This window comes from Plectropomus leopardus, chromosome 17 (genome assembly GCF_008729295.1).
Source record: "Plectropomus leopardus isolate mb chromosome 17, YSFRI_Pleo_2.0, whole genome shotgun sequence".
NCBI classification, from domain to species: Eukaryota; Metazoa; Chordata; class Actinopteri; order Perciformes; family Serranidae; genus Plectropomus; species Plectropomus leopardus.
In genome coordinates this window covers 13,197,736-13,225,451 of record NC_056479.1, presented here as the reverse complement: position 1 = coordinate 13,225,451, position 27,716 = coordinate 13,197,736, and the positions used below count along the sequence as shown (strand labels likewise).

Genomic DNA, 27,716 nt, shown 5'->3' with positions numbered 1-27,716 from the left:
GAGAGCGGACTGTTTTCTTTGTTATTTTTAAAGTCGTGCACTTCGCAACTATGACACTGTTGGCGGCGACTTGTGCCGGTCCAAACGCCCGATGCACTCGAAAGCAGCAAGAAGATTTTCACCGGTTAAGTATATGTCACTTTTTTTTCTCTCCCCCTGCTCAGAGATTGGGATTGCGGTTGTCGGGAGATATGTGCCATCGCTTTTTGCTGGTTGTAAATCTATTCGGAATTTGGTGTGGGATTCTCTCTGTGTCCTCTGACGGTAGGGGAAATGCTTGCGGTCGGCCTGTTGTTCGTTTAGTTTAGCAGCTGTTAGCGGAGACAGGACAGATATTAATAGGTGAATAGTGTGACAAAGTTGTGCACTTGTCGGTCGGCTGCTGAAAGGCCTGGCTGTATGTGTGTGTGTGTGTGTGTGTATGTCTGTGTGTGTACGGAGTTTGTTTCTGGCTCCCCTCCCCCACTCGCTGCTGCTGTTCTGCTCATTCTGGAGAGGCCAAGACATGAATGTGATGAGAGGCTCACTTCAAAAGGAACAAACGGATACAGTTTCAGGAAAAAGGGACGTTTCTGCACGCGGCTGTGACCGGCTGAGTAAACGCATAGACCTTACTTAATATCCCTACACACCTGTGACCGCAGAACCGTTCATTTCAATATCAATGCGCTGACCGAACATCCCTCGCGCGCGATGCATCATGACATACAGGAAGCAAAGATGAATGCTGGTTTGACCAGAAGAGTAATTTCTTAGCAAACAAGGCATTAAATGTGCTTGTATTAAAACAGCCCACATTTTATCCCTGGTTACCATTTTCAGCCCTGCACACCTGGCCTTATGCACAGTGCACGTGCTGCGCACACTTCAGGATTGTGCAGAGAAATAGCACTGTTGCCAATTTTGTCTTTGTTCAATCAGGAAAATGATTTGTATCTGTATTGGAAAAGACAGAGAGTGGGTGTGCCCTAAAGGGAACATGATGGCAACCATTAGACAAAAAAAACAAACACAATATTTATTTTGAAATCACAGCTCAGCTGTCAGCTGCTTTTGAAATCTACTTTTTGCAAGATATATTATCAATCCCCAAACCATTGCAGTTAACAAGTGCACCGAGCTATAAATATGATTTTGATTGGTCAGAGCTGTTGGTGGTTAACATGATTTCCTCCTGGCCTCATCTGTCAAGAAATATTGGCAGCTGCACGAAAGTGTTAATTTAAACAGTGAGAGAAAATTAGCTCTTTTTTCAACGCTGTGGCTGCATTTGGGAATCGACACTAAAATGGTTACTGGAACTGTATCTGGAAAGCTTGAGCTGTAAGTACAGTTCGTAGAGGTAGCGATGTATGCACTACTGTGTCCTCCCAGCAAGGAAGCTCACGGACAATACACAAGGACCAGGACATGTCCTTGAACAAGACATTCAATCCCAAAAATCATTCTCTCTGCAGCTGACCCTGCACTATAATAGCAGAAGCATGAAATAAAGAATGAATATGATATAAGGATCAATAAAGTAACATTTACACTACTGCGCATATCAGCTAATAGTCTATTGGAGAGAATAAGACTGCTACATTATTGAGTTCATACTGTAAACCTCAAGTGATCTGATTATACACCAATACTAATTTGAATGTAACCAGAGTAGATGTGTAAAGTAATGATATTCTTATGCATATAAATCAGAGGATATTATTACTGCAAACTACATTAACACTACAACATATTCATACTAGTGCCTTCAGGGCCAGACAGCGCTGAAGCCACGACTCTTGGCTTGGATTACCACAACACTCCCACATAACTCTGACTGTGACTCAGTACGGCACAATTATAGACTATCAAACCACATTATAGACTATCAAAACCGCATAATGAGCTAAATGACTCCAGCTTCCGGTTTCTGCTTAGGTTTGCAGATGTGGTGCAGAAAACGCGGTCATACAGTAGATCAGGGGCAGGAAATTCTTTTTCAGTGTATTTTTGTGTTATCGCTTTTTGAGTTGATTTCATCACTAATTTCCACAGTTGTTCTGTTAAACTGATTTCCAAATTCAAATGGAAGTTCACTGTATTGTAGTTTCCAAAGATTGTAATAATGTTGGAATGTAAATAACTGCTGTACAGCATGTGCTGCAAAGGTGAATCAGCACGGTTTTAGAGCTTTTTAGTGGCTTGTCTAACATTTAGAAATCCTCTGGATTTCTGCACAATTTGCATTAATTTTAATGCTCAGTTGGAAACCGGCCACATGATGAGTTTTTTTATGAAAACCTGATGAAAATGCAAACTGTGTAAAAGTCCCTAAGGAGGTAATAGTCTGTTTTTAACCAGGCGTATGGTGATTATGGCACATAATCAATCACCTGATCGCAGAGCTAGGTCTGTTGATATGAATTCTTTGTATTAATAAATTGCTGCAATTTTATTTTACCTTTTAATCTGAGAATAATTATTAAAATATCTTTTATAGTAGTGCCCTGTCAAGGCTAGCACTACTCTACCTTTCAATGATGTGATGAAGCTGCGTCTCATTGTATATTTTTCCTCCTTGCAGGAGTTTTTTTGCAGTGGCATAAGTAGAGGTCTGGATCTGATAGTTGTGCAGTGTGGGCTCTACGGGGACGTGGTTTATGGATGCTGGGACTATGAGCATAAGCGACAAAAGGGACTACTTAGCAGACCTGGGAGGCAGCTTCACTGAGGATGCTCCTAGACCTCCAGTGCCAGGGGAAGAAGGTGAGCTGGTTTGCAGTGATGGACGCCAGTACAGCAGCCTCGGCTTTCCTGCAAAGAACGAGAAATGCGAGGCGTCTGTGGCGACGCCCAGGCGACCCGACTTGGACCTGGGTTATGAGCCGGAGGGAAGCGCCTCCCCTACACCACCGTACCTAAAGTGGGCAGAATCTCTTTACTCCCTCCTGGATGACCAAGATGGCATCCATCTGTTTAGGACGTTCCTCAAGCAGGAGGAGTGTGCAGATATGTTGGACTTCTGGTTTGCCTGCAGTGGCTTCCGCAAACTTGAAGCGAATGAGGGTAATGAGGAGAAGAAGGTCAAACTGGCGAAAGCTATCTATAAGAAATACATCCTGGACAACAATGGGATTGTTTCCCGACAGATTAAACCAGCTACTAAATCCTTCATCAAAGACTGCGTCACGAAGCTTCACATCGACCCTGCAATGTTTGATCAGGCTCAGACTGAGATACAGACTATGATGGAGGAAAACACGTATCCCTTATTTCTCAAGTCTGACATTTATTTGGAATATACGCGGACAGGAGGTGAGAGCCCTAAACTGTACAGCGACCAGAGTTCTGTTTCCGGGAATGGAAAGGAGCTGCCGGGTTATTTACCGACTTTAATCGAAGACGAGGAATGGAGATGTGACCAGGAACCAGAGGAGCAGCCCAAGTGTGACCCAGCACCAAGCAGCCGGCTCACTCAGAAGCTTCTAATGGAGACGACACCACAACGTGTTGCCAACAGCCCCAGATTCCAGGACAGTCACGAGTACAGGTAAATCCTCCCAGCAATCACGAAAGCTTCACTTCAGCTTTAACTACACAGCCTTTCTCTGCAAGCTGCTGAATTAGAAATAAACCTGAAACCCCACAATACCACGAACGCTGCTTGAAGTTTGAGATGAAAACAGAGTCTGAGTGTAGCTCAGGAGACAGCTGAGATAAGAGGAAGACGGTGTATTTACACCTGTGGTGTTGAGGAAATGTCAGAGGCTGCAGAAGTTAACTTGTTGTTAGAAGGTTGAAGTAGTGCTCTGTGTTTTTCTTGTACAGGTACTTGGGGAATTGTGTTTTCCCATTGGACCGGGCTTTATAGGGAAAGAGTTCAACATGATATTGTTTCCAACATCATTTAGTCTAGAAACTGACATTTTTGCGTTCCTTCTCTTTTTGTTAGTATTAAGTCTGTGTTTATAGGAAAACAGTCTCTTTTTACTGGCCATGGATGTCAACTTGATTTGATAGCTTTTGCTCTGATACCTCATCCGAAAGCAATGACAAAAACTCTGATGACAAAAAGAAGAAAAACATTGCACTATTGAAACACTAGTTAGCCATCAAGTACACCCTCCTCTTAAAATGATCCTTTTACATTAATGTGCATATCTGTAATGAACTTGCTTTTTTTAAACTTAAGATCAAAGCTGGAAATGTGTCATATTTATTAACTTCAGAATCAAGACAGAAGTAATATTTCATTCTTTCTAATTCTCAACCTGATACCCAGGGTTAGTTCAGCAAGTAGTTCAGCCAATACGGTTGGTCCTGCAGAAAGGTTGTCATTTTTCGTCACCACCAATTTCCAGGCCACCACCACTTAAAATAGTCCATGTTGGCAAGAACTAATGCAATATAATCATTCCACATGTTCATCAGTTTTGTTTTTTGGTTTTTTTTTATGCAATGACTGCAGCTGTCCATCACGGTGCTGCAGCGGTGCCTTACTGTCCGCATCACAGACTGGAAGCAGAGGAACAAAGTAAACTTGACCTCTTCCTACAATCTAGGAAACTGAATTTTTTTTCTCTGAGAAACTTCCTGCAGTCCGAAGAGCGTCGGAGGCATATTGCCATCTTTTTGAGTTGTTATAAACTTGACTGATTAACCTAAAGTATCTGAAATTGTGGTTAATTGGCATGGAATTTAAATGTTAATATAAAAAAAAATGTCCGTAGCACCTACCACCACCACCCTAGTTGGTGCCAGGAAAATCCCTGGTAAAGGATGACTGTGTTGGACAGCTACTGTTTGTTTGTGTGTAACAGCAGCATGAAAATAATGGCCTAGCATCTTTGAGATACTTTCTATGCTCACGTGAGGTCAAATGTTATAATCTGTGAAATGCCAAATCTGCTGATGGGCAGCTGATTAATTCTAAGAAACATCAGCATTTAGTCAGTTTGTTGTATTTGGACACACACGGAGAGGGTTTTATTTAGATTTAAATTCAATGTACAGTTGTTGTTTTTTTTTAATTTGGTGTAAACCTGTGGCTGCTAAACACAATTTCCAGCATCAAGCCCGCCCGTCTGTTTCCTCACTCTTTTGATGACTAACTTATCTGCATTTTGTAGCTGCATTTGAGTCTTGCAGAAATAGTTGGTCCTTTCTGCATATTTTTTCAGATTTTCTGACTTGTCATGACAAACTATTTAAAGTTATAAGTTGTTTGGCCTGAATGCACCCTTCTTTTTACTCTTAGGTACTCAGTACATTGTGCACATAAAACAGATTTGAATGTCTCTACTGATTATTGCTTTGGACAAGAAGGAGCAGAAAACTTTGCTTTTGTCTTTTGAGTCTATTCAAATGCCTGAAACTTCTTTATGGAAGACACTCGGATATGTCAGTAGGAAAAGAACAGGTGTAAATGATAACATTAGTGATGGTTTAATTACCTTTAAGTTAAGTACAGTTCAAGGGGTTAATGTAAAGCTCGGACTGTTCAAGCTGTTATTTGCTTTGACCCTCTTAGTCATCATATCCACATTACTGATGATTATTTCTCAAAAATCTCATTTTGCAAATATTTTGTGAAAGCACCAGAGTTAACTCTACAATATCATCGCTAAGCAATATCAAAGTATTTGGTCAAACAATAAATTGATTTTCCTCATACTGCCCAGCCCTAGCTAACAGATAACAGTACTGGATGTTTTTTTTGGATTGTTTTGGTCATTTGATTTGAAACTGTCTAAATCTGAGCCGTCACTGTACTTTTTGTTGATCTTCGAAATTTTGTTAACTCCTTCCACACGTTTTTAATCTTACAAAACCTGCAACTTAGTATATACTCATTCTTAGGACTGCAACTAGTTATTGTTTTATTGTCGATTAATGTCAATTATTTTCTCAATTAATTAACCAACTATGTGGTCTGTTAAACACCAGACAGTGGTGAATAATGTCAGTTAGTGTTTCCCAAAGCCAAAGATGACACACTCAATTGTGGTGATTATTTCTACATTTGCCAACTAATCGATAAATTGATCAGCTGTTGCAGCTCCACTCACACTGTACAAATCAATTGACTGGCCTCGACGTGGCTGCCGGCACTAAATGTAATCACTTAACCGCTGGTCATTCTTGTCCAATGACAGTTGTGACAAAGTTTATTAAAACAAGACAGTTGTGTCCTCAACTGCGTTTCCTGCAAGAAGAGAAAGTCATCATTGCTTTGTGCAACACTACACACACGAACACAGAAAAAATATGGAGCTGCCGATTATGGTCTGTGAGCAGTGTCAAGACTACAGTTTTATCCACAACATGTAGAATTGTACTCTGATAACATTTAAACATGTTTACTGTAGTTTAGAACAAATCTTTTGACAAATCCGACAGCCGACCAAAATTTCTGACATGCCAGAAATCCATCCGATCAGAGAAATTAATCAGGTGTCTCCTCAAATGACACGTTTAACGACAACTGATCCGGCTAAAATTTGCTCTGATTCTAAAATTAGTTTGAGGGGCTAAATTTGAGGCTAAACTGGGCTTAATCCGTACGGTGTCTACCCGGCTTAATACACAGCAGCTGGTAAAATGACAGAGAGAACAGACTCTGATTGACTCTAAAAGGCTCTGTGTAATCAGGCTGTGGATGCTTGTTCACTCTACATACTTGTGATCCTCCTGCATGAGAAATTGTAATCATGTTAAACAAATGAAAAGTGGCTTAGCATTAGTAACATGCTCACAATTAAAATGTCTTAGAAACGAGAGCGTAACAGTGAAAGATCAAATAAAAACATTAGTAATTGCTGGTTGCCATAACCTTGCTAATGTACAATTTGTAAAGCTGGTTATGTAATATGGTTACAGTGTCTTCAGTTTAGGATTAAGGCCACTTGCAGTAAAAAAGAAAAAAAGAAATAAAATACCAAAGACATGTTGAAATGTTGAAAGGAAAAATATACAGACTACTGTCATTGTTGCAAACTGAACCCAAAAGAGGCATCAAGATCTGAATGTGTGCTGTTATTATTTGCAAGAGAGCTGCAGCAGTTTCTGGATTTGTTGAGAACCATTAAATTATTTGCCAAATAATTTGATAAACAATTAATCCGTTGAAGAAATTTTCTGATTTTAGTTTCTTACTTTCTAGTTTCTTTACTGTTTTATGACTGTAATCTGAATGAAAACAAGACATCTGAGGACTCTGGAAAACACTAATGGACATTTTTTTGCCATTTTCCAACATTCTATAGACCAAACAACTAATCGATTAAGGGACTGTTTGTTATTTGTGAGAGAGGCACTTTATATATATATATATAGTTTTGCATTGAGGAGGGCCGAACGCTTTTTTAGATTTGGCTTAGAGGAAGGACATTCAAGTTTAAATGTTTTTTTACTGGATTTATTTTAAATATCCTTAGAACCAGTAAGTCGGTTTAAAAGGCACGTTTCTTTAATTATTTACAAAAACACCATTTATCATTTCCATAGGCTGTGACATATAAAATACTAAAAATGACAGCAAATATTTACCCAGAACAACAGTAACAGATAGTAAGTTAAATGCACTTAGATTTATAATTGCACTCTGTTGAATGTTATAATCACATTCCTAGTACTTAACAAAGTTCATATATGGTTCACAGACCCTATTGCTATTTATGATGGAGGAAGCTTTCATGAATTTTCCCCAAGTCAGTCAGGGAGGCTCAAGGAAACAGGTAAGGTCATGATATTAAAAAAAAAAAAGAATGAATAAAAAATGCCACCCCGCCACCCTCGTACTCTGATAAAATGCATTCCATTATCGAGAAAATAATCAACAGATTGTTTGACAATGAAAATAATCATTAGCGTCAGTCTATTTTGCAATAATACTGGTCCTCCGTTCAGTAATTTAAAATCTCGTCGCTCTGAAAAGGAACTTCCCCATGTTTGACCTCTACTGCTGCAGCACCAGTGTTATGAGTAGGGACAGGAATTCGCATCAGCTGACAGACAGACAATACCTTTCAGTTAATATCCTCTCTGTGACTAACACACTGCACACAGTGCAGGACGGGCAGTGAGGACAGAACAAAACCTGTTATAGTTTGGCACCTTAAAACTGAACTAAAATCAGACCTGCCATAGAATTGGCAGCCGCAGACTTATACTCATTTTTCGTCTTGTTTCATCACATTCTCCAGTATTGGCATACAGATTTTCTGGTTGATATCTGCAAGAACGCAAGATGAACTAAATGCTTGTTTGTGTTTGATTTTTTTTTTTCTCTGGGAAATAACCAAAGGCAGTTTTCTTGGAGATCAATGTTTGCTTGAAATCTCAAAAATATAAGAGAAGAACACAGTTTTAATTAGAGAGTGAAACCGTTTTGGGCGTATATTCACATCATTATTTCAGCAATCAAGCATTTGGCTGGAATTACAGAAAGACACGCTTCATTTTTAAAAAGCCTTTTAGCAGCACCCGTTGGGTTTTTATGAAACTAAATTTTACATCAGTTGCGTCTGATCTCTTCAGAGACAAGCAACAAAAGACATTAAATAGTCCTTCAGATCAGCTTTTAGAAATCAAATGACTTGAAAGAGAATGACCTATACATTCATTAATGTTTGGGGAGATTTTTGAAATGTGAAGAGCCCAGTTTTGTTCGTGTTCAAGTTAGTCCTGTACTTCAAAGACGAGACTTCATCGTCTTTGTAATTTTAATGAAAGTTTTTTCCTTTGGGTGATCTTTTGAGGGTCCTAACAATGTGTATGCTGGAATGAAGTTGAGACAAACATGGAATAATTATATGGATGAACAACTGTGTCACTGCTAATAGTACTCGGTTATAATTTTGTGTTTGGAATTTGAGTTTTTCTTGTAGAAACAGTGAAACAATACCTAAAAGACAGCGAAACAATGTATAAGATTCTTCGGCCTTTGCATGTATTTGACTGTCGACATGAGAGGGAGACAGGCAGGATCGGGGAGAGAGAGAGAGGAATGGCATGTGGAAGTTTTGATTACACATGGAGGGCAACTGAGGACACCATGGCCAGTGTATTTGCAAAAATACTTATAGAAAACATGTTTGACAAAAGACAGCTATTTCTAAAACAGTTGGAAGTAGGGATGGCAATTTCAGTTAATTTTGCTTTCAGTAGCCATACACCCATCAACTGATAACAACATAACAATGCAAAATGAGTGAAATTCAAGAGGCCTTTTCTTTTAGTCCAGTGCTTCATTGACTTGGGGAGCTTCAGCGGTGGTGACATTTTAATGTTTTGTGATGTAAATATATTGCCTTTTATTTTATCGTCTGATGGCTTTACTGTCAGACAGTTAAAAGATTAAAGTAAATATCAAAGCATGTTACTCCTGATCATTCAGTGGGATTGTTTCTCATTGATAAGCAAGGTAAGGAGGAGCGGCATTGAGATATACTGACAATAATGAGCTTGTCGATTTAACTTTTCCTTTCTGGTAGCTACAAGGTGCTAAAATAATCGTTTGTAATGATGATATCTACTGTTTTTAGATAGCCAAAGACATTAGTTTGTGCCTCTGCACTCAGTAACATATTGTGGTGCCGCTAGCTTTCCTCCCCAGGTGGGCAGGGCTTTGAGAGTGGGACACTTTGAGCTTTCTGTTTCCCCCATGTTAGCCCTGGTGAATAAGCAGCTTAACAACTATAGCATTGTAAACTATGTTAGCACCTCTAGCTGTGTTAACAGCGCTAACATTGTTAACATAGTTAAAAATACTCAAAATTGAGTTGCTTACTCACTGGGGCGACCTGAGGGTGGCCATAGTGTTTCCACAGCAACACTGTTAGGTTGAGAAAGCATTGCTCGCTGTGACCGCCAAATTAGCAGTGCCGCTAATTAGCTCCCACCAGACCTGGGTTGTGTACAGTGCAGTGCAGTAAACTGAGAGCAGGAAAATTAACCTGTAGACTGTATGTGTAACTGGTCAAAAAAATATTCTCAACGGTTAACCATTACAATCCCTAGTTAAAATTATCTTTATTGGAAGTTAATACAATAGTAATGTGTTGTGGCTCTCTTGGTGATGGCTGTCTTTTATATGTTGTGTTAGCACTGTAGCCTATTGTTTTTAAGGTTTCCTTGGATGCAGTGTGCAACAATAAGCACTTTTTTTAAATTGACTTCCCAGTGATTTTATATGACACAGAAACTTGACTTTAGCTTTGTTATCATTTATGTGTGGTTAAGATTAAATGTTTCCAAAACGAATTTGCACCTCTGTGAGCAGTGTTGCAGAACGGTTTTGCCCAAGGACTCACCTCATGTGTCTTTCATCAGCTGACGGATTGCATTAATGTTTGCTTCCCTCCCTTGTCACTTCCTTTCATTTCTCATCATCAGAAATGTTTCCACATATAATCACGACTTCAAACTCATTTTCTGTAGACTTCACTTTTTTTTATTTGTTCCAGCTCTTCACAAACCTGGCACTGTAATTATTCGCTGTTGTTGAATGTAGATGCTAATGAAAATCAGTTGGTCACAAAGGTTTCATTTTGAACTCTGGGTGCTTCTGCATTCCAAACAGGGAGAAAGCTTCAGGGAATTCCAATTTGAATAAAAAGAGATGATGCCTAACATCTTTAATTCATGTGTACAAAGCCCTGCAAGAAGTGTGTTCAGCAAAGTCAGTAACTGAAAATGTAGAGGGTTGAGACATGAAGCTTTCCCATATATCTGCAGACACTCTTGTAGGTTATGCATCAGAATTGGAGCTGCAGTTGTACTCCACCGTTCAATACTGTGGTATTGAATTTGGTTTGTTCACAAAGGCTGTTGGAACACTATTAAAATCGAGGTTGCTCGCAAACCTGTGCTGTGGCTGTAGATTTGGATTACAACAAACAGAAGTGAGAGGAGTTGCAGGAGCCTGAAAGGTTGACATATAGCAGGCAATGGAGTATCAGGTCCCAGGTAATGAGTTTGTGTGCACATTTTAAATGGTTAGCTGGCCTGGCTGTTATAGCCCGACCAACACTACAACAACAACACTTTGAGGTCCGATGTTGATATTTGTGAGTTTTAAAAATATGATAACCACATAGTGGCTTAAAATATATAACACACAGTTTTTATGCAGATCCTTTGTTATTCTTTTTCTCTTTCATATCCCCAGTACCGTCTGCAGCAGTTGCTACTAACCTTCCATATAAAGTAAAACAAATACTGACAGGACACGCAAACGTAGTCTAGCCCAAAATTATTTAATTAAAATCAAAGCAATGAAATATCAATCACTTAATGTACAGAGGTTATCAAAGAAACAAGTTGGTTGAGATCCCAAAACAAAACATCATAGCAGTGGCATGATTTATATTGTGTTGGTTCTCTCATTAGTTTCCAGTTTGTTTGTTTTTTCAATAAATGTTTGCTTCTGATTTGTTTGTGTGCTGGTAATGAGTTCCACTGTCTGGAAGTTTTTAAGTCGATTTGTATCCTTTAGATCAATTAGATTTTGTTTCGATTTGTAATCAAAGCCCCTTTCCAGCTGGACAAAAAACCCTCTTACATCTTGCTTTTGTCCTTGGCGGGAAAAGTTACAATCAGCCTTCCTGGGATAAATAACTCTAGTACTCTTAGACTCAAGTAGATATTTATAGACCGCAGCTCTGATTGGCATTGATGGAAATTTGACATGAGTGGACAGATGTTCTGATTTTCACCCCGTTTTCTAGCATGACTGTCAGTAAGTCTTTGTCCTCTCAGTCACAAATTATGTCCTTCTCTGTCCAAGCAGCTCTTGAACATTGTTCCACATTGGTTGGTACTGAGTTTGACAGAGGGACTGAATAGGTAACAGATATTAAAAAAGAAGCAACCATTTTCACTGGCCTCCATGCTGCTTTTTACTGTTTCTTAACCTTGTTTTCTGGTGCATTCATGACGTTGAGTTTGTTGCATTAGAAGACAAAAAAAAAATACTCATGTACTCGTATTGGGAAAGGACTGTATTGCCTATTTTTTAAACGGGCTTTCCAGCTTTCGAAAAACACGCATTATACATGTTTATTTTTATGAAAAATTGTACAAGGTACCGGGATGATTTTTCAATTCACTCCTCAGTGCTCTCTGGAGAACAAACTATGTCCTGGAGACATTTTTTCTAAATGCTCCCAAATGTAGTCTTGCATATCTTTACTGACATTGCATGTTAGTTATTGACCAATTTACATTGAAACAGATAATTCTTCAATTAGCTGATTTTGACTGATTTCCCAATCTAAATCTACTACCTACATACCCTGTTTTGATGTGGTTAAATGGAGGACTTATGTGCTACAATATCCGACCACTCATCGTAAAACAATACAATATAACAATGAGTCATGTACATCTTTGTTTACAATGCATTTCTACAAGCACGTCTATCTTGTCATCATCTCTTCCAGTAAATGTTTCTCAGCGTTTCCTGTATTTCTTTGTTTTTTTCCAGGCATGCACCATGTCGGGAGCCCATGAACCCGTACTATGTCAACATTGGTTATGCTGTGGCTCCTGTTACCAGCGCCAACGATAGTGAGCAGCAGAGTATGTCCAGCGACACAGAAACTATTTCTCTTACCGACAGCAGTGTGTATGTATTTCCCCATCTCTCTCGCTCTCACACACACACACACATACACACATATCATGCTTGAAGTCGTTACACCAGGTTATAAAGGCTATGCAAGGCTGCATTTTTAGCCTAAACACAAGATTTATATCATCTAATCAAGATACTGAACCCAATGCTATGTTAAGTATTCCCTGTCGTATTTAAAAGAAAGGCATGTCATATAAATTAGCATTGCTCAGAGACAGAAATAAGAGTTTAATTGGCTTCAAAATTGCAGTCTTTTCTGGTTTTTACTTGTGCTCAAACTTAACAACAGGAGCAGCAGCTTAAGCCCCATCTGCTCGTTAGCCAAACCAGTAAGAGCTGTTAGACTTGAGCTCTGATGCTAATTAGGAGTCCTAAAATCTCACTCTAAGCAGACATAAAACCATGTGTGATAGAATGAACAGAAATTAAAATACTAACCTACTGACCTCTTTTGTAAATGTGCCACACAGAGCGGTTTTAAATGTTTCCAAAGCGATTTTTTAGAGTCACAGTTTTGTATTCGGGGTGAACAAAGCAGAACTTGTCTCCTTTCAGAGGTAACTTTGTTTGGGCACAAGCAGGAGACCAAAGGCAATGTTCTGTACCATCTGGGATCATTTGCAAGCAGGACTTGTATTTCAGAAGCAGACTAGGCAGATGATTTTGAAACTATTTTGTAGGTGCAGAGATTGCACTGGGGACTTGTGCCAAAGAAACTTCAAAGCTTGCACAACTGGACAAAAATGTGTTTGAAGCTGAATGGATTAGAGGCAGTTATCGGCTAATTGGTCCACAGCTTCCAGCACATGAGAGTGTGAAACCCAGCATGACCAATACCACATGGAATTATGGACTGATGGATTTGTTAACATGTAATTGTAATCTGCCAGACCACTTGTGGTGCAGGACGGACACAATAAGCCTGTGAGAATGGCTGTCCCGCTGCACTGATTAATCAAGACTTACAAGGTGTTCGTTTTCGGCAAAAAAAAAAAAAATGCGGTGGAAAGCCTTCAACTTCAAAGCTGCCTGTGTTGTTTATTCATGAGGATGTTTTATGAAAATGTCTTTGTTGTTAATTCCAGAGATGGGGTTCCACCCTACAGATACCGCAAACAGCATCGCCGGGAGATGCACGAAAGTGCCAAAGCAAATGGGCGAGTGCCACTACCTCATATTCCAGTGAGTTATTCATGGGTTGTCTCCCTTCCCTCTTACTTTCTGCTTCTACACCTCTCTTTAACTGTCTGTCTTTGCCTTATTTTTCTCTGCTGCACCATTGGAGATGTGCATATTTAAGCTGTGCTGTGTCGCAGGGCCTGTGATGGAGTGTAAGAATAGCTGATGGTGAAAGAGAAGGCTGTCTAAATGTAGCTTGATGCTTTCCTAAGCTGTGAGCAGTGAAGCCTAGCAGACATGAATCCTCCCCTGTGACAGCCTGATGCCTCCCTCTGCAGCTTACGCTGTCTCTCGGTAGGAAAACCCTGGCCCTAATTAGGCCTCGGAGTAAAGAGTCAAATTAAAACTCCACACGTAGCATCCCATTAGGATGCATGAATCAACTGTATAGTAGAGCACAAATCCCCAAAGCGTAACTCTCACGATTCCCTGCCCCAACAAATTAATCATGACTTCACTTCATTGGCAATAAGAAAATTGACAAATCTTGTAGGTCATTTTTTCTAAATGTCACTTTGTTTTCCAGCCTTTTTTAATATATAAACTGGCTCCATATCAGTCATTAGCAGCTTTGAATTATCATGATTACAGTGCAGTAGCTTGCGTTATTAGGAAATGTCAATCATGTCCTCATTAAGGAGATTACATGTGACATTTAAAATTACATTACACTTGTTATCTTCCCAAGTATATATTACCAACATTATTTAGATGTGTAAATTGAAACAGAAAGGTTAGTCACAAATTTAGGTTGAATTCTTTGTGCTGTAGACATGTTTATTAAATTGATATATTTGGTAAAGCTTGCAAAGTGGTGTTTTATTTTTAATGGGAAACGTAGCCAACCTCTTTCACAATCACACTGGAGGAATGGGAGTGTCACACTGGCCTAAAAGAATTCATAACAAATGGTTAATTATACATTGGCATGCAGGAAAATTTAAAAACATCACTACATCAGGAAGGATTCAGTAGTAGTCAGAAGTAAAGTCTTGTTGCATTTGAGTCAAATGTAAATGTATTACTCCTTTGGACATGTAATGCTTGACACTGCCTATTTGAATGTTTCCTGCTTATGTTTTATTCCTTTTATATGGTCTTTGGTGGTAAAACCGCCCATATGGTGTTGACAGTAACACAGCAGTGGCAAAATTTCACAGAGTGCTTTACAGGTTGACATTTCTTCCCTCAGCGCACAAACCGGATTCCAAAGGATATACACGTGGAGCCGGAGAGGTTTGCTGCAGAGCTGATCAGCAGACTGGAAGGAGTACTGAGGGAGAGGGAGGCTCAGGAGAAGCTAGAGGAGCGGCTTAAGAGAGTACGACTGGTATGCTCACTTCATGTTGTAAAGTCTTGTCTTCTGTTTAAAGCACATGCAGACTGGTTAATTAAAGTCCCCCTCCACTCAGGTGTCCCAACCTTGACTATACTGATTTGAATCTGTACTAAGTTTGTCACTAGAAAGGTGTTTTTAATTTCCTCTACTGAAGCAGGCTGTGCACTTCCCCAAAATCACAGATCAAAACATGCACCAGGCAACATAGATTAGGTATGTCAGTAATACGAAAGCCAATCACTGTCTGATACAGGGAACATGCATTGACAGGGGAACAGACTTTGTCACAGCAGCGGCCAAGAAACCCAAAACCTCCAGCGCAGAGCAGACTTGTCAGTATAGAGAATCGAGTTAGCATTAGCATAGTGAGAGTGTAGAGTGTGCAGTTTTTGGATGTAAACTGGACACTGGAGCTTTCTTCCACTAGCTACCAAAAACCTCACGAGGCAGATATTATTTTATATCTTACAGTCAATAATGCTGTCTTAGCCGCTGCCAGCTAGCCAGCAAGCTTACTACACTTAGCGTTCTGGTACGCCTGCTAGTTGCTGATTTTAGTTCACAACAGACTCCTCATTTGAATCTGAGTCTGACTGAGGCTCGAAAAAGTATGGCTGAATTTCTCTGATATTTCCTCTAATGCTAGCCATCTTGATGTGCAGTGCTTTCACCTGTCAAACAAGCGTTGTGTCAGCACTCGAGAAGGCAGAAAGCAAAATTAACGCAAGCAGCAGCAGTGGTGGGCAGGGCGGAGGCCAGATCTAGAATTTCTCAATGAGTGAGAAAGGGTAGATCGGCTTCAAAGCAGAGTTTGTGCCTGGAGTGGGATGTTAATTTGGTTTAACACGTGAAGAGCAGTGTCTCTCAGCAGTTGTTGCAGAGGTTGACACTGATAAGCACTGTAGACTAAAAGACCTCTAATAAACAAACAAACAAACACAGTTTAGGTAGTGCAGGGAAGGAAAAGGTGCCCACATGTTTCACTCAGAGATGATGAGTGGCTTTTTCTCAGCTCAGTTACATCTTCAGGTGACACTGACTGAACAGCATTATTGGCCAGGTGGAAAAGAAAACGGAGGTCTGCTGATTGTTTGCTGGATTATATCATCAATAATATGTCAGAAAATAATGAAAAATGCCTATTTTAATTTCCCAGAGCCCATGGTATCTTTAAATATTTTTTTATGACCCAACAGTCCAAAAACCTAAAGATATTCAGTTTATTATTAAATGTAACAAAGATAAAAGCAGCACATTTTCACATTTGACAAACTTAAATCAGTGAATATTTGGCATTTTGATTGAAAAGTGACTGAAACGATTAATCTATTAGCAAAATACAAGCAGAAATTTTCTGTCAATCAATGAATCAATTAATTCAGTAGTAAATTTGGCTTCAGCGTTTATATTGAATATTAGATTTCAATCCCACTATAGTTTTGGTAGTCTCATCTGCTGGAACACATTTTTTTAATCTTTACTCCACAAATCTTGATTTCAAAGGCCTCTTATTTCACCAGAATAAATTTGATTTACTTTAATAAAAGAATAAATTATGACCATAGACAGTGTATTGCAAAGCAGACCAGTAGTATCACTATCAGTAATGTGTGAGAGATACCACCCAAAGCCCATTCCTGAGCCAGAAAGCAAGATGAGTGTCTGGCCATTGGGCTTAAAGTTTCCAGTAACAAAGGAGACTTAAATCCGTCTGGCCTTAATGAAATTAATGAGGCCAGCCATTTGAATGGAGAATAAAAAAACATTATGAATCACTTGGAGATTTCCATCCTTGGCCTGTCAGCGATCTGGCTTTGTCGATGAATCAGATGGAGCACCTGCATACTCGGCCACTTGTAAGCCTGGAACAGCGTGCAGCCCGTTTGATGTCACTTGAACGGTGATGAAATGGTTGCTGCTACCACAAATGAAATCTCCCTCAGTACACAGACCCCAGTACTTAGTCTCAAGGCAGACAATTTGTGTGGTTTGGCCCTGAAAGGAGAGAAGCTGCCATCACACAGCTCGAGGTTTGCGTTATTAAACCTGGAGGCAAGCATGAAATGACTGCCTTCATCAAGTGATACTCTGAGCATCTAGAAAAGGAAATGTGAGCTTGGCTTTTAGCTTTTTTAACCATAATATCAGAGGTATTAAAACTGATACGGTTATAATGCAGGAAGGATTTCTGGTTAAAAATTGATGTTATCATTTTTATTGCTGTGCGGTTCACATGATTGCATGAGGATGTGAGCAACTTATTGCCACAGCTCCATCACACAGTCTGCTAAGAATGAAATAATGGCTTCACTTAATGTAATTTTTTGGAACAATGGACCATGAGGCTCAGCTATGCACAGAATAATTCACATGCACAAGTAGCAGCATCCCATTCATGGAAGCAAATCAGTGGTGAAATGACTCATGTTAGCAGGATGGTCATTGCTTGTCTGAATTGGATTTTTATTTGGTGTTAACAAGACAGCAGAGCGTGCAATCATGTATACTATTAGTCCTCACAAGGAGAGGCCCGTTGTTGAAAAATGAGGCACTGTAGACAGTTATCAGTAAATCCCCAACCACCACTGGAGCTAACTTGTAGAATCTGCTGTTGTTTGCCAAGGATTTTCATTTTCAAATGAAAAAGAGAGAGCCGCTGGTAAAAATGTGCTCAAATAAAGTTGCCAATAAATAACTTCCAGCTTACACAAATATCTGGATCTGGTGCAGCGATACAAAGATGCATCAATTATTAAAAACATGCCAAAAAATATTTGGTTGTTGGAATAGCAAAAAAGTAAGGCTCTCACATGCAGCGCTGCACAGATATTTAACGTCAGTAAAATATATAAACTCAGAGATACTTCTATCTTGTCTAGTATGTCAAGTTTTTTAATCAGTGCCATTCAGCTTTTGGTGGTGAGACAGACTCGTGAAATGCAGCTTAGCTAGAAAAGTTCCACTTCAGCAATACAGAACACATTTATTTCTCACTTATCTGACAAATAGGTGCGGGGGATACCACAATCTTTGGTTTTAATCTTATATCGAATAACGCAAGGCTGGAATTGCAGATATCAATCATGAAAATCGATGCCTTTATTGGAGTATTGATCCTGTAGACTCTAGAATCAATGTTCACAATGAAATCATAATATCGGAAATCAGTATCGGTATACAGTGCAACACACTTACGTACTGTTGTCTCACTGTACCACTGTATCTCTTTGTTCTGTCTCCTCCCCTCTTTCTCATGTCTATCCCAACGGTTCATGTCTGGATTGGGAGTACTGCTGAAAATGATTTGCACCTGCACATTTTTTTAATCATGCCGTGTGTTACGTGACTGTTTAAAAAACAAATAATTAACGATACAACAAACTTCGTTAAATATGCAGCTCCTGTAAGATATCGTTGGGTGTAAAATTCAAATTATTATTTTTTTTTTGTAATATTGGTGGTGTGAGGTCCTTGTGCCATAAAGATAGACTATTACCAGTTTTAGATGACTGAATTCCTCCATCCACTGCTGTGTTTCATTTCATTGCTGCACATCCTCCTCTCTCCACAATGCCTGCTTATCAAAAGCTATTGTGAACGCCTGCAGCACCCCACCCCTTGATTCCCACTGGAGCAGATTCAGTCAGAGCGGGATTTAGTCCCAGTCACTCAGAGCTGAAGCTCTATGGGCTGCACTTGTCCTTACACGAAACAACATAAATGTGTTGCGTGCACACATAGCATCCCCAAATCCAACTGATAATGCTGTATTTCTTGGTTTGTCTCCAAACCTCTGCATCAAGAATGAGAAGACAGAAATTAGCATGTGGTAAAAATCTGCCATCTGCAGGTTGAAATGAATACAGCACATGCACTCTCGTTGGCTCAGTTAATCAAAGTGTTATAGGTCCAGCCTTTATAACCTGGATTTGTTATCTTCCACATTGTTATTCAAGATGACATTTTCCCTCTAAATTATGTTTTGTGTGTTTGTCTTTGTTTCGAAAGGAAGAGGAAGGTGATGAGGTCATGTCCACAGCCACAGCATTGTCCAGTCACAGGTTACCCCCTGGTGCTTATCTGCAGAATTACAGCTCCCGCTATGCTGACAACACCTACAGTGGTCCTCTCCTGAGAGATGCTCATGAGGAGAACCCTGAGAGCATCCTGGACGACCACGTCCAGCGGGTCATGAAGACTCCAGGCTGCCAGTCACCAGGCACAGGCCGTCACTCTCCCAAGTCCCGCTCACCAGACGGCGTCCCAGGGGGGAAATGGACAGGACTTGGAATGCCACAGGGTAAACATCCATCCAGGCATGGTCTCAAAGCAGACACCAGCCACCTGTACCACCACAAACACGTGCACCACATTCACCACCAAGGCACTGGGAAGCCCAAAGAGCAGGTGGAGGCAGAGGCGACCATGCGTGTGCACGGCAGCTCTCCCTGGAGCACAGAGGCGAGTCATTATGGGTCAAAGTGCCGCAGCTACGCGGATGGAATGGGATCTAACCCCATGGAGCACACAGGGTACAGGTATGCACCAAACTCAAGTATTAGTTTCTTCTTTTTCAATAATGCAGCCAAAATGCTTTTTTGTTTTTTTGTATTTACCAGTTGTTTTCTAACATTATTCAGTAGCAAAGGTGGCACACAGTGTAAAAGAGCATTTAAAAAAGGTGAAGAAGTGCGGCCTTATGACATGCCAGCACCTGCAGAGGAGATGGAGAAAAACCAGAAGATCCTTTTGTGGCTGATGGAAGGACAAAAAGAAATGGTTCAACACAAGAGGAGCCCATACGGGTCAGTGATGACAGTTAACTCAGTGCAAGCATTTTTGTTAAAGAGACAGTTCACCCCAAAATCAAAAAAGATATATTTTTCCTTTTTCCTGCAGTGATATATATCCATCTAGATTGTTGTGGTGTGAGTTGCAAAGTATTGGAGATATCAGCCATAGAAAAGTCTGACTTCGCTGGTATGTAATAGAACTAGACGGCACTTGGCTTGTGGTGCTCAAAGCCTTAAAAATAAATGGGCAAAACTCAACAGCAATATGTCTTTACAGAAGACATGACTCATTACATTGTTAGAAATTCCATGCAGGAACTATTTTCTTTCTAACGAGCTACGCCTGTTAATCATATCACCGCACAGGAGGAAGTACACATCTACTCATGCAGGAGAGGCTCTTGCTTGTGACATCATAAGATGTAAACATTAATAGCATCCTCCTCAACTGAGCTATAACATTTGCCAGCTGAGTGGTGCTAGGTGAGCTAGCAGTACATACAGGCTTCCTTATGTGGTGATGCGGTTGGCGAGTGTAGTTTGATTGGAAGAACATAGTTCCTACATGAAATTGCTCACTACAAGGTCTAACTCAAGATCTGTGGATTATCTTGAGTTAGCGGGTCATGATTTCTGGGGTTTTTTCAAATATAATTTTTTGGCGCTTTTAGCACCACAAGCCGAGTGCCATCTAGTAATATATCTCTTAGGCCAATATCTCCATCACTCAGCAACCCACACCAAAACAATCTAGACTGATAAATAGCACTACAGGTAAGAGGAAAGATATATGTTGTTGATTTTGGGGGTGAATTGTCCTCTAGAGAGATGTTACGAGTAAGCACTAGTGAGGGTTGAAGAAGAACAATGTGCTGTCTTTCAGTACACTTGCTTTGTTTTGTTTGTTGATATTCTAAAAGTCATGATTTGACATTTTAGGAGTACGACCGGGTCCAAGAGGACCACAGGCCACGAGGCCCAACTGCGGAACAACGTGCAACCGTCTCACCCTTTCATCCAGGATCCCACCATGCCCCCAAACCCAGCTCCCAGCCCCCTCATCCAGCTGGAGGAGGTGCGCCGGCGGCTTGAGGAGGAGAAGATAAAGTCTGGAACTGTACAACCTAAGCAAAGGTAGGTGGACTGACATGTTTCATCACCAGTTATCTGTCCAGTTAGTCAGTTTTACAACAGAATCCATTTAACTCAATCACAGGGGAAGAAGCCGGATCTGTCCTTTTTCTTGAGTCAAAATGAAACCTTTTGTTCTCAAGCCTGTGTGCTCCTTAGGGTCGGTGTGTGTCTAACTGCTGGGGTTGTTCGGTCCCTCAGGTATGTGATGGAGGTGATCCAGAGGGGTCGCACCGCAGTCAGGCCTGCACTGTTCCCTCCGCTCAGCGTGGTGCCCGCCGTCTCTGACAGCGAGCTCTCCCAGCCCGAGTATGTCCAGTAACTTTTCCCACCATCTCCATATTCCCCATAAGTCACAGCAACCCAACCTCTCATCACTGGTAGTTTAGTTACCCAGGAATGTGTGTTCTTGTAGAGCTCCTAAAAGAAAGATCTAGAAATCAGTAATGAGTGATTCCCTTCCCTAATTCCCTCCTCTGTGTGCTGTGTCATAAAGTAGTGTCCCACATTTTATTCTTGAGTTTTTCTGGCAGGTTTATTTTGCATATTGATGTTGAACCGTGGTTAAACTGTTGCCCGGGGCCATCTATGATTTTAACAGACACGTGGCAGCCAAGGAGAAAATTCTTTTTTCAGTGTTGTATTATTTTTCTACTGGTCTACTGATAGAAAACATAAGAGATCCCGTGCTGGTTATTTCCCATGAAGACCAAAAACAGGGCCGCAGAGGAAGTGTAAGATCTCTGTGTTCTTGCAGAGGCAGAAGTATTCGGGAGAGGGTCGACTTTTTTATGTTTTGTCAGAAACAGGTTTGTTTGATGTTTGACTGGCCTCTCAGATGAGTTCCTAACTGATGCTGGGGAGCTGCGTAAGAGGCAGATGAAAGGCAGATTGCGTAGCACTGCCAGTGGGTGAAGCCTCTGGTCACACATTTAAGGTCTGAGTTCCAGGATTTGGAGTATGCCTGAACCTTTCAGTGCCTCCAGTGTCCAAGTTCAAAAATGTGTAAAAGATAAACAGGAGTATTTTGGCGAGCCTCGATTGCTTTCCATTTTTTTCTGTTTTCCAAAAGCACTCGACACATTTTTGATCTAGGTCTATGTTTGAGTACGTAGAGCAACAAGTCATCCATTTTTCCTAACTGAAAAATAGACAAAAATTTAAATTTAAAAAGAAAGAAGTACAGTACTGTGCAAAAGTCTTTGGTCACCATAGATTTGTTGTTTTAGCAATGTTGTAATAAGGATATATATATATATATATGTGTGTATCTTTATTGAGATATAAATAAAGAATACAGAGAACATTTAGAATGCATAAAAACAGCAAAAAAGTCAGAACAAAACAGCTTCTTAAGACTAAAGTCAATATTTAGTGTGAAACATGGAATTGTACAACCAGAACAAAAGGTAGTTGCGCAATCAATATCGAGCTTTGGACATGTCTTGAATGCAGGCTGGTGTAAATGCACCAGTAGAGAAATATTGTAAAGCTCATTGAAGTGGAAAGGGAGGTCACACTAAATAACTGGAACTTTAGCCTCTTGAAGTTGTTTTATTTTGAAATATTTGCATTTTAAATACTGTATACATATTTCTTGCATGTTCTGGTTGTATTTTAGTTAAGAGACTACTGAGAAATAAATATTTATGATCATACTATAACTTGCTAAAATAACAAAGTTTAAGGTAGCCAAAGACTTTTGCACTGGGCCATATGTTTAGTCTGAATGAATGTGGTGGTTTAATTTGCATGATCCACAAAAAAAAGAGAATATAGAGTATAACAGGAAAAAGTACAAAGCACTTCTTTCATCCTCCCAAAATAGAGATGTTGGAATTTTAATAGTATGACAAGCAACAAATGCCAGTAAAACAGGGTGATTATATAAATGTAGTAGCAATAAACAATTGGGAAAAAATACATTTTATCTGAAACCTTTAGCAACCTAGTCTCTGTCAAACTGGCCTGTTGAATACCTAGTAATCACAAAAACAGATGTAGTTACTTGTAGTTCAAATTTTGCGACATTGAAGGATAACACAGCACACCCAAAAGCTGCTGGTTACCTCAATATTTCAGGGCCTCTTCCAATCAGAGGAAGTCATGAATACTAGAGTACACCCATTTATTCACACTGCCGGCTGTGTGACTCATACTTAGTCTGCATCAGTGGATATATGCGTAGTTGCAACTTAAAGGTTAAGTTAACCCAAAGTACTTCGAAAAATGTACTGTTTATTCAGCCCTGCAGATATTTCTGGGTAAACAAAAATCTGGTTTTGATATATCTGTCAAAAGCAGACTTTATCTGTTTTTCACAAAGTAAAGAATAACAAAAATGTCTAGTGCATTGTTTTGTTTTGTTTTCCAGCTCCACTTCAGTTCATTTGTGTGTTTTTCACCTGTATTTCCTGTTGAAATTGTGCTCTTCATTTTCCCTGTTTACCATGTTGTTTTTCTGCTCGATCTATACAGACTATCCATAGAGAGCCTCAGAGTTGTTTCCTCCAGACCTGATTATTGAAAGAAGCTTTTTGTTCAGTGGTTAGCAGTCAGTCAGCATGTGGACCAGAAAACAACAGGATGTTACCCATATTGTTACTCTCATTACTCGCTTCCTGTAATTACACATAATGATTAGAGAGGTCAACCCGTGCAGTGTATGAAACAACCTCAGTCATCAGTTTGTCCCTGATGTCTTTGATGTTAAACACCTTTTACAAAGTGCAGTACTTACTATCACTTCAGACATCTGCTTGAACATGTCTGGAAATTATTCGTTTTTTAAAGTGCAGAATCATGACCCATTTTTTAAAAAATCAATTTAAAAGTGAGGGTCCTTTTTATTTGTGAAAATATTCAACAGAACTCTGCAAAATGTTGACTTTAGTAATGGGAAAGTTTCACATTTTCTGTCTTTTTCATCTGCAGACACAAAGCCACTAAAAAGCAGCCATGTGAAAACATTACTGTGGCGTATTACTTCTGTGAGGAGCTGATACCGTACAGGACATCTGTAAAGGGGAGGATCGTCACACTGGGCCAGTTCAAAGAACTGCTAACAAAGAAGGGGAATTACAGGTGAGACTGACAGTGATGTTTGATGTCTAAGGACATATCATGAAAGGTGTATCACAACAAAAAATCTGAATTTATTCTTTAGTAATTAGCAGTCAGTGTTGTATTAAGATTGTATTGTTTTATAGTCTCAGTAACAAAGCTTGCGTTATAGAGCAGTAGTTGTCTGGGGGATATATGGGAATGAATATTAGCTCTAAGTACATCAGAATTAATGTTGTCAGGTAGCTTGTATAGAATTGGGTTTTCTTACAACCTTAAAATAATTTTCAAAATCACTCTTAAGTGCAGAAAAGCTCTTCGGAAAATACATAAAGCTGGCTATCGTGAATATAGAATCCAGAACCTTAAAATTTGTAGACATTGGAAAAACATTGGAAATACTTTTTTTTGGTTGTAAACACACGCTTTCCAGTCTGTGGTCTTTTTTTTTTTTTTTTATTAAGAAAAGGAAATTATAATTTAAGAGGGCTGTAAAGTTAGAATGAATGCAAAATAAAGATGTATTTCAGTTTTAATTTCACTTTCAAATGTAAAATGATTGCAGATTATAATGCAAAATGATTATAGTGTAAAATAATTCAGGATTGATTATAGTGTAAAATAACAATGATTATAATTTAGAGTATAATGGATTTTTCTTATTCATTCACTTGTTTTCTTTCTTTGGTATTGCTGTTATTCTGGGTTATCCAGTGGTTAATATAGGATAGGTACCGAGAAACTTTGTGTGAAATAATCTTTGCTTCTCATGATGCATGTAACCAAAATAAAATTATTAGTTTGTTCAAGTGTTACACTCAAGCTGATGGGTCATTGGTCCAGGCTGTGTCTCTTAACACTGACTGAAAGGTTTTGAATAGTTCAGATTTTTTAAATTGGGGTTGCATGAGGGACTTGTCAATAGTCAGTGCATTAGCTGCAGTAGATGCTGGTCAGCACGCCCTCAGTTCAGAGAAACAGGTGGGAGGACCGCCACAGAACTAAGCAAAGCATTGCTGTGTAGGGGAAGCAGCAGCAAAACGATTTCCAACCACCCAAAAAAGTCAGTTTTGTGTATGCTTAATTTCAGGTATTCTCACTGATTTGTATTGTCATCAGACAGCCCTCTCTCAGACGGGGAACTAAAGCCCTTATCTTAAAGCCACCAGACTCCATTGACCGAAAACAGTAATTTTACCTCACAGAAAATGGGAGTTGCTGGCCTAAGCTGCCTTGTTTGGTATTGTCATAATATGTGACTTTGGTGAACTAACCCCTTAAAACACACTAACTGATTGAGGCAGCAGTAGACCAGCAGCTCGTCTGTTATGCAGGGTAAATTAGTCTTGTGGCTTTTTAGGCCCTTAGATGTTAAAATGTTTTACTGCTGCCTCCATCCGTAGGAGTACATTGCTTAGCTCTTGTATTAGTATTCCCGCCTGCTTCTCCAAACTGGGGGCGTGTAGACTTCCATCTACTGAATGTAATCATAAAATGTAATACACTTAATATTGGATAAGTACCTTACACAACCCCGTTTTATGTGATCATCTTTGATGAGAAGCAATTTAGTTTCTAACTCTCAAAGGCCGTAGTTCTACACCACACACATCAAGTTATAGAGGCATGATGAGTTTTAGGATGATGTAATGATCAAAAAGTATGTGCTAAATCGCCTTAGTGAATCTCAAAATTTTAAACTTGATGGTTTCAAACTGTTTTATATATCCCCACTCTTTGGCATAATGCAAGTAAAGGTCATCTTTTAACCTTGAGAATTTAACTTTGTGTTTCGCTTTTTTTAAGGTATTATTTCAAGAAGGTGAGCGACGAGTTTGACTGTGGTGTGGTGTTTGAAGAGGTACGTGAAGATGATGCTATCTTGCCCATCTTTGAAGAGAAGATTATCGGGAAAGTTGAAAAAATTGATTGAATGTCACGTTTAAGAGAAAGGAGTCAAAGGGGCAGCTGTGATTGAGCGAGGAGCAATCGGATGGTGAAGAGGAAGTGTTTAAGGACTGAGACCGGAGAAGAAAGTGATCAGAAGAGGTAGATTTAGAGTTAAGAGCAAAGCAGTGGTCACAGCGGGCTACTTGGGACATTTAAGGCCCGAGCAGCACCACTGCAGTGATGCTGGACTAGAACAAAAAAAGACCTCATTCACTTCTTTGGAGTGTAATGTAGCATTGTAAAGTTTACTAGATAAATGAAGAACAAAAGTGCTACTAAAGCTACATATTTTTGATATGATGTATCAGAGGGTGTCCTTTCTAAAGTAACCACACTTGTAATTTTTATATGTATTGGTACCAGATGTGTACAGTTTGTGTTAAAAGATAACAAATTTTATATCTATTTAAGTATTTAAAATGCTCATTTTCAATCCTATTGGAGCAGGAGTGTTGCCCCTGTTGAAGACGATCGAAATCCATTTTAGGGCTGATTTTTTTTCTTTCTTTTTTTTTAATTCATTGTAAGAGCTCTCTTGACTTTAATGTTTGTGCTCTTCTTCACGCTTTTAATAATTCACTTACCAGTACTTTATTTTATGGCATTCAGTCAGACTGCACTTTCATTGTATTAATACCACTGATTATGTCTCAGTGTAGGCTGCAACATGAATTTATAAAGCACCAAACATGGTGGACAGGAAAATGGATACCCCTGCAGTGTTTTGTAATCCAGCACAACAGCCTGCTGTCTTAAATTAGGGCTTTTAAGAATATTATGATCAATTTTGACACTGCAAGAGATGATTTATGGTCATTTTTTAGGCTCAGCCTTGGTGGTGGAGTTGTGATTCATTTAACTTCTAAATATAATGCAATTGAATACATCAACATAAACTCAAATTTATAAGTAAGCGCTACTTTATCAGTAGCTGTGACCAACTGTTAATCAGCTGTCCTTTGGCCTATGACCAGTCTATACATAAAATTCAGGGCAAGTTTGTGAATCCATACAAGGAAGTTATGTGTTTGTTGCAATAGTCCCCTCCTATTGCCACGTGCAAATTAGTGACTTTCTTGCTCGATAAAAGCAATTTTTCAGGCCCACTTAGCAACTGTATTTCTAAAAAGCCGCTAGCAACAAATTTAGCAACCTATTTAGATCATTAGGAAAAAAGAAATATACTGTTATTCATTCCCCTGCATGATACACAGAGTCATCGCGGCCCATGGCTCTTTTGCCATCAGTGCGCCCCCCCCCTTCTCTCCTCTAGTGCTGTTGAGATAAAATGCTGCTCATTGAAATAGCGATAGTTTCTAAGGTTAAATTGACTCTCTCACTCTTTGGATCGGAAGCGTGAGAATCTGGTGCACTACAGTTTAAGCACCGCATTTCTCATGCCATTCAAATACTTTGATGATTTTTCTACTAAATCAAAATCAGCAGAGTTTTTAATGCTTCCATTAACCTATATGCAAATAAATGTTGATATCACCGATGTGCAAACATGAATCTGATGTCTTCTGGCGACTTTTAGGAGTTAGTGCTAACTAATTTTATTAGAACAGACTTACAGAAAATTATCTTCACACCTTGACTCTTAACATTGTCTGCAATGCCAAATTTTCATCTTCTAGGGTGT

At 39.5% G+C, this 27,716-nt stretch overlaps 1 protein-coding gene across 2 annotated transcripts; it reads left to right on the top strand.

Moving 5' to 3' along the window:
* On the top strand, positions 1-26,399 carry axin1 (axin 1). Of its 2 annotated transcripts, XM_042505051.1 has the most exons (11): positions 1-124; positions 2,567-3,532; positions 12,470-12,610; positions 13,705-13,801; positions 14,991-15,128; positions 19,146-19,675; positions 19,778-19,942; positions 20,870-21,064; positions 21,263-21,370; positions 23,996-24,145; positions 25,931-26,399. In XM_042505051.1, exons 2-11 carry the CDS (start codon positions 2,643-2,645, stop codon positions 26,055-26,057), a joined length of 2,541 nt encoding a protein of 846 aa, XP_042360985.1. In that variant the 5' UTR covers positions 1-124; positions 2,567-2,642; the 3' UTR covers positions 26,058-26,399. The 2 variants fall into 2 exon arrangements, with proteins under 2 accessions (XP_042360985.1, XP_042360986.1); XM_042505052.1 differs by lacking the exon at positions 21,263-21,370.
* Positions 26,400-27,716: the final 1,317 nt, after the last annotated feature.

Coding starts and splice junctions, on each gene's coding strand:
- axin1 (XM_042505051.1), top strand. CDS start 2,643: ATGGATGCTGGGACTATGAGCATAAGCGACAAAAGGGACTACTTAGCA. Junction 19,943..20,869: donor CACAAGAGGAGCCCATACGG/GTCAGTGATGAC, acceptor TTGACATTTTAG/GAGTACGACCGGGTCCAAGA. Junction 24,146..25,930: donor ACAAAGAAGGGGAATTACAG/GTGAGACTGACA, acceptor GCTTTTTTTAAG/GTATTATTTCAAGAAGGTGA.